At 31.8% G+C, this 8454-nt stretch overlaps 1 protein-coding gene across 1 annotated transcript; it reads left to right on the forward strand.

Moving 5' to 3' along the window:
• The first annotated feature begins 1586 nt into the window (after positions 1-1586).
• LOC140442196 (uncharacterized) lies at positions 1587-7719 on the forward strand. Its single transcript, XM_072533276.1, has 2 exons — positions 1587-1685; positions 7173-7719. The coding sequence occupies exons 1-2, from the start codon at positions 1667-1669 to the stop codon at positions 7610-7612; spliced, it is 459 nt and encodes a 152-aa protein (XP_072389377.1). The 5' UTR covers positions 1587-1666; the 3' UTR covers positions 7613-7719.
• Positions 7720-8454: the final 735 nt, after the last annotated feature.

Raw genomic sequence — 8454 nt, forward strand, 5'->3', positions numbered from 1 at the left:
AGTGGCTTCATTCGTATAAATGCTGATCTGGCAATCTCTATTCACCTGTTTATTTCTGCAGTATGATCATTGGTTTCATTGATCAAAGTTCCCAAGTACTGATATTTTTCTACTTGTTCTATCACGTTACCCTTGATTGTCAATAGGTGATGTATATTTTGTGGTCTTTTTGTAATTAGTATGTACTTGGTTTTTTTAGCGTTTATAGTAATTCCCATCTCAGCACTATTTATACTTAAGCTTTCGATCAGATGTTGTAGATCTTCTATACTCGTTGCTAGATCACAGTGTCGTCTGCATATCGTAAGTTGTTAATTAATTTTCCGTTAACGGTAACTCCCGCTTTGATATTATTGAGCGTGTTTTGGAAAATGTCTTCAGAATATAAGTTAAACAAAAGTAGCGATAGAACACATTCCTGTCTAACTGCTCAACAGATCTTCATTTCTCTTCTGAGTATTGCCCATCAATTTGAATTATGGCACTTTGGTTCCAATATAATGTTTGCACTATATTTATGATTTTACTGTCAATGCGCTTGTTCATAAGTATTGATATTAGTTTTTCATGTCTTACTTTATCGAAAGCTTTTTCGTAGTCAATAAAGCACAAGTGTAGATCAACGTTTACATCCCGACATCGCTGAATCAATATGTTGATGGCAAATAGTTCTTCTCGAGTACCCATTCCATTTCGGAACCCGAACTGCGTCTCAATAATATCCTCCTCTAGCCTTTCGTATATTCTCTTATGTATTACTTTCAGCAGTACTTTTAAAATATGACTCATGAGGCTCAGTGTTCGATTATCAGAGCACTCTTTTGCTTCTTGTTTTTTAGGGATGGTTATAAATGCTGACTTCAGCCAGCCTTGTGGTATTATTCCCGTATCCTACACCGTGTTGAATAAATCTGCCATTACTTCCAAGTTATCCTCTTCCACTAGTTTTAACAGTTCTACTGGTATTTCATCTAATCCAGCTGCCTTATTAGAGTTTTTAATAGCATATTTGATTTCATCTATCGTGATCTTCTGTCTCTCTAAAGGATTTAATTCTTTATTTTCTGCATTTCACCTCTTTCATCTTGGAAAAGTTCTCTAACGTACTCCTCCCACTTAATTTCTCTGGTAAATCTATTAGTAGTACTCCTTTTTTGTCTTTTATGTGTCCTTGCTGTCTATTTCGACCCATTCCAGTCACATCTCTTATTTTTTTGTGCATATTTCTCATATCATATTTTGTTTCTAGTTCTTCTATCTCTTTACATTGTTTCATCAAATAGATTTCCTTAGCTGTTTTGATTTTTTCCTTAATTATTCGTTATATTTCTTTATACTGCTGTAAATCTTTTCCTTTATATTTCGTTCTTTCTTCCATCTGTAATAGTATTTCTTTTTTCATCCACTGTTTTTTAGCCTCTGGCCTATGTTGTATCAAACAAAAAACACCTTAAGTTTTATTATATTTATTTATTCTGCTCTACCCTGTATGAAAAAATTGATGTTATATTAATGTCAGTTGGTTGATTACCGGAAAAACGCAATGTCATCTGATACTGTAATACCATGGCCAACATTATTCACTTGGTTGAGTTTAAATCATTACCTTTTTTTAATACAATTGATATAGTTGTTTCAATTAGTGTTAAACATATGTTTAGATATTATGTGGGCATTAAAAATAGGTACGTTATATAAAATTTATATTTGTGTTTATTTGTAGTGTAACTAGAAATTTGTATAATGAAAATGTAGTAGAAAGCGTATAATAGGGCGTTGTTCTTTCAAGTATTTGATCAAGTTTTTGTTCTTGTTTACTGTTCTTTATGTTTTTATCTTTCCCGGCACTTTGTTTTTACAATATATTGATCCTGCTTTATTCTTAAAGTAGGTTTAATTTCATTCTCTTATTCTATGTTTAGCAAGCTACTGTCACTTTTTTTTCTTATTCTTATTATTACCTCCTTTTATGACGCGAAATTGCACTAATTTGACATAACAGTTTTTTTTTTTAAGACAAAATAGATATATTACACGTCCATTAACGATTGTAATACTATTCGTAGAACAGTATCTATTTACTATCTATCACGTTTTATTCGTTAATTATTATTGTGATAGAAGAGATCTATTTAGCAATGAACGACAAGCAAAAGAAATACAAAAATTGTACTACAGGTCCCACAATAATAATAAGAATTAGAAAATACAATAAAAGATACAGAAAAACTACAGGACAAGATGAAATACCAATAAAAAAAATACTTGTAAATAAAGGAAAAAATCACTTCTCAGCCTTTCAAATAAAAACAGACTGGCTTAACTCTCTATTTGTAATACTTCCAACAAAGGAAATGCTAAAAAGTTTTCCGACTATAGGACAATCAGACTTTTGAGTCACGACTTTAATGATCTTGGAACAAGAGAGGCACTATTCAGCGTGCAAGTACTGGTACAGAAGTGTAGAGATGTCAATCATCGACATAAAGAGGTTAGACATGGAAAATTGATGGAAACTCTTGAACGAGTACGAATAGACGACAAAGACTTAGAAATTAAACAAAATCTGTACTATTACCAGTAAGCAAATGTCAGAAGTTGCCGAGATACTTCTGCATCAATTGAAATTTTCTGTGGAGTTAGACAGAGGTGCATCTTGTCACCACTGCGTTTTAATTTGTACTTCGAGCATTAGGTATCTTAAAGAGGTACTTTCCAGGGTTTATGTCGGCATCACGGTCAGCGAAATTAAGATCAGCAATCTGAGATTGATATGTTCTAGAAAAAACACAAGAACGAATATCCTTAAAAGAGATAAAGAAGATATTATTACTGATATAAAGAAAAGATTGTGTCACTGGACCAACTACATCCAAAAGCTATTTAATGATGAAAGAAAAGAACTATTATTAGAAACCACAGAGGACACTGGACCACCAATATTACGGGAAGAAGTCATCTATGCCATCAAAAACATAAAAGAGGGTAAAGTTACCGGATCAGATAATGTGCCCATTGAATTATTAAAACTCATTGATGAAGATGTTATTGATGTAATGGTTGAACTCTTTAATCTAATATATCAGACTGCAGATATCAGATATCATGGCTGCAATCGACCTTTGTGGCAATACCCAAAAAGTTAAGTGCAATATCCTGCTCAGATCACAGTACAATAGCTTTAATGAGTCACACACTTAAAACATTTTTGAAAATAATAAGCAGCAGAATTGTTAAAACTTTTGAATATGAAATTAGTGACACATAATTTGGCTTTAGAAATAGTATGGCCACAAGAGATGCTTTGTTCGGCTTGAATGTGCTAGCCCAGAGATGCATGGATATGAATCAGGACATGTATTTATGTTTTGTAGATTTTGAAAAAGCATTTGATAAGGTTCAACATAAACAGCTTGTAGATATATTAAAAATCAAAAATACTGACAGTCGTGATATGAAAATTATATCTAATTTATATTGGAATCAAACTGCCAAGATAAGAGTTGACAACGAGAACACACGAAATATCAAAATCCAGAGAGGAGTCCGCCAGGGTTGCATGCTGTCACCACTATTCTTGAATGTCTACAGTGAAGTGGTATTTAAAGAAGCGCTCTCAGATTCAATAGAAGGTATATGTATCAATGGAGAAGTTTTTGAGTAACTTGCGTTTTTGCAAACGATGCAGTAATAATGACGTATAGCAACAATGATTTATCGAACGTAATGCAATGACTTAATGAATGCTGTCATGAATACGGGCTAAGGATGAATTTGAAAAAAACTAAATGCATGATCATGACTAAATCAGAATTGATTGTTGAGGATATTGTTATTGAAAGTGTGAATACCTATAAATACTTATATAGGTATATAGTTATATAGGAGCAGGAATAACATCAAATGTAGACCCAACCAAAGAAGTTAAGACACGTATTGACATAGCACGTGCATCATTGGTTAAGCTTAAAAAGTTTCTTTGTTGTCGGAATATTAGGTTAGGACTACGTCTAAGAATGCTTCGGTGTTACGTATTCACTACTCTTCTTTATAGGTTGGAAGCATGTACACTGAAACAAGTGCATCTAAATAAGTTGGCCGCCTTTGAATTTTGGTGTTACAGAAGAATCCTACGAATATCATGGACTGAAAGAATGTCAAATGCAGAAATTACTAGAAGAATAGAACATGAAGCTGAAAAAATATTGACTATCAAAAGAAGAAAATTTGAGTACTTAGGCCATGTTATGAGAGGGCAAAGATACTGATTATTGCAGCTTATTATGAAAGACAAAATTCGAGGAAATCGAAATGTGGAAAGACGAAAAATATCGTTGCTTAAGAACTTGAGGTAATGGCTTGAATGTAGTAGTGCAGAACTATTTAGAGCGGCAGTTAACAGGGTCCGCATTGTCGTGATGATTTCCAACCTTCGATAGAAGATGGAACTTAAAGAAGAAGAATCTGAGATACGCGGATGATACTGTGTTGCTTGGGAGTTCTGCAAAAGAACTACAGTTAAGAATTGACAGTGTTAATACTAAAGAATGCAAATAATACGGCTTAAAAATTAATACTTTGAAAACAACATATATATTATTCATCAAAACACTGGTGGACGACTAAATACATAATTAGAGCATGTGGTATTGACATAGAAAAAAAACCAAGAACAAAAAACTGCTTTATTTCATTCCAGCAAATCTTTATTGCATTTTTATCTGTTTCCTCCTTTATTTCACATTTTTATAGAGGTACTGAGCAAAGAATCTTGAAATAAATAAAACAATCGTGCGACTCAAATTGTTTTTATAACTATAGACGGGACTATGGCATTGCTTCGGTATCTTGTCCTTTTAGCGTGCTTTTTTTATTTGGCTTCCTTAATTTTTGAATATGATTTAAGTCGGTCAGATAGCCAAGCGGGCTGGGCGGCCGGTTCTCATTCGCTTCACTGCGAGTGGTTCAGTGGATGCGAGTTCGATCCCCAGCTCGGTGTACAGAAAACAAAAAGGCTAACGCAGTAGTTTAAAATTCTAAATGAATCTGCGGCTTAAACTAGAATATGCTGGTATCTGATCGGCCTATGGTGGAGCAGTACGGCAAGAGATAAGGGCTTGCGGCTCGGTGATACTCCTCCATAGATCCCAACCGGAAGGGCGTACCGCCTAAATACCAGTGTATATATATATATATATATATATATATATATACATATATATACATATATATTGTTATGATTGTTTATTTTGAGTTCAAACTTAGTTTATTGAGCCAATAAAAAAATTATAACTTATCTGTTATCAAAAGTAAAATAATCCTTATATTACCTGTGTTCGATGGATTCAAAAGATTTTCTAGTTGTCTTTTATCGGGAGAGAAGAAAGGATAATAATACAAATATATTATATTACAAAGATTTACGTTTCTTTATTTTATATGAACGAATAAAACAATTATTAAATTCTGTCGTTATCTTATCAATCAGCATACAAGAAAATAAATCAAATTATTATGATAATAAGATTGTAAAGCTACATACATTTATATTACGTGAAAAACCAATTTTACTTAAAATTTTCTTTACTTGAAAAAAGAAACCACAAAACTTTAAACTTTTGATTAGCCTAACAAAACCTCAGTTCTTAAATTTTAATGATAATGACCATGATGTCGAAACGATTCTTCACAGATATAAAATTCAATTGTACAAACACTTACAGTTTATTTTCTTCTTGAGTTGTATGTTGGAACATACCCAGAAAAGTCCAGTCTCCTCAAAGATGTGATCTCCCCTCTTTGGCACCTCGGCTCCTTCTTTACGTCTCTGCAAACCTCCTTCAGACTACACAAAAAAACGCCTGATTCACTTCTCCAAACTCCGCTACTTATTTATGACACCAGGACCTCCTTTTGTCAACTTGATGCCGTAAGAATACTTTCACATATACTTTATAAAATGCCCACGGTAGATACAAAGACCTCTTTTAATCCACTTGTTATCTCCGTCTTCAAACTATTCACTTCTTTTCATTACGCCGGTATCCAAAACTCACGAACCACACCCTATCTTGAGAAAAACGACTGTTTCCTTTCGATGACCAAAATATGACTACCTTCTCCTCTCTCATGATCGACTCACCAAATTCCCATTTTAAAAACGACCGTCCAATCAAAAAGCTTAAATTGTGTTTATCATGATTTTGGAAAAGCCTAATTTCGGTTTCAGAGAAAACTAAATAGCTTACTTTAAAATTGGTTTTTTTCAATACATCATTTATACATATTTCAAAAGATTAAAATATGTTCATTTAATACTCGACTATACAAACAATGAAAAGATTATTAACTTGCAGGTAAAATGTCTTCTAATTCTAAACAAAGGTTTTTTGATAATTTTGTTTGCAACGGAAACACAAATTTCTATTCTTATCTACACTAAATCTTATCTTAAATTAATATATACATTTTTGTTTATAATGATTTCTTAAAATTTTATTCCGATGGATATTTTATTTATTTTTCTTTGGTTGGGAAAGAAAAAGTATGACAATATATATATATATATATATATATATATATATATATATATATATATATATATATATATATATATATATATATATATATATATGATTTAATTTTTTTAAGTTTTGTATATAACATTTGCATATATTTTTATTTTGTACAATTAGTCTGTTAGAACAAGAAGAATGGAAAATACACTATGTTGATCATTGATAATTTGTATATACCTATACTTATCTGATAGTCTGAAAGTAACTCGAAATTACAATAACATTTAGCAGTTGCAGAAAAATTGTGTTACCCAGATTTAGAATGACAACATTTTTTTTATTTGGTATGAGATGAAATTGAGATACTTTTTTGAGATGATGTAGTTCTAGTTAATTTACTTTTTATGTTAATTAATGATTTTTATGGTCTATTAAACCATAACATGGCAATATAATTATGCTTTTAAATTTAGTCATATGGTTACTGCATATTATTAACTTCATTTTTTACTTTAACAATCAGTTCTTGTTCTACTTTATCATCTTCTGGGGTTCTAGCTATTTATTTGATGCCTAGTATATATTTTAACTGACTTATATTATTAGTATTATATAATTTTGCATTTATATAATAAGAGGTTTCTTTATTTGCAGCTTTGCTTCTGCTTTTTATCATGGACAACTCCATAGAAGCCTCATTTATCGGAGAAAAATTCCGGCAAACTACAAAGTCGTTACTCGGGAACTGTCGCTCTAAATCCGGCGCAACCAAGGAGGATTTCGAAACTCTGAGAGACAGAAAAATCCCCACTACTAAAACAGGTCTTTGTCTCATGGACTGTCTATTCGAAGGAGCGGGTATCATGGAAAATGGAAAGTTTATTAGGTCTGGAATGGTGAGTTCTCTTACACCGGCAATGAAAGGCGATGAAGCCAAGATAGCGAAGTTAAATGAGCTGGGGAAGGTTTGTGAAAAGGAGTTAGATTATAAACAGTTTCCTGAATGTCAAACTGGAAAGAAGATTCTTGAGTGTTTGGCTAGAAACGGAGAGAAGTATGGTTTGGAGTTTGTCAATACTAAAACCGATAAATAAATAGAGATAAAATACATATATAAATAGTTTTTAAATCTTTTATTGTATTTTGTATTATAACAAATTTAAAAACTTTCTATTATAAAAATAAACTAATTAAATATTGATATACTGCTTACCCCTGCAATACAAGTTCAACTTGTTACATCTACATTGTGTCTTAACTACATTAAAATAGTTTTCCTTCTAACAGTCTGCTCTCTATTTATACGACATTTTACATATTTGAGTATTATCAGGAAGTGCAGAATCAAAGACAAACTCAGTAAAACAAAAGAAAGAACCTTAACAAAATTTCCCGCTTTACGGAGTCAGCATGCTACCAAATGCCATCTAATTTACACGACAGAAAAGAGTCACTAAACTAGTTGAAAATACGTATATCTCTAGAGCAAATTTTTGTAAAAATCTTTCTTTTTATAAAAGTCTGTTCCTCGTTGACATTATAACAGGCATTATATGTCGGCCTATATTTGGACTTTATCAGGCAGAGGCAAAATCAATCCTCGATCTAGTATTCTCCCTCTAAGTCTATTTTAGATTTTAAATTTATTAAAAACTAAAAGAAATAATAAGTTAGACTTACTCACAATCAATTTAATTTAACTAATCGGACGACCGGTTTCGCTTTCTATAATATGCAAAGCATCTTCAGGTCACGATACAAAGTTAAAATGCTGAAAATAATAATCCCATATTAGGGTGTTGTCTAATAAAGATAAAAACATAGGTAGGTGATATAAATTATATAAATTACAGTAATTATGCCAATATTACATGTCTGTGGTTTTATAAATGAATAAAATGTTTAAGCAGACAAGGTAAGACCCACAAATTGGTAA

The sequence above is a fragment of the Diabrotica undecimpunctata genome, chromosome 1 (genome assembly GCF_040954645.1).
Source record: "Diabrotica undecimpunctata isolate CICGRU chromosome 1, icDiaUnde3, whole genome shotgun sequence".
Lineage (NCBI taxonomy): Eukaryota > Metazoa > Arthropoda > Insecta > Coleoptera > Chrysomelidae > Diabrotica > Diabrotica undecimpunctata.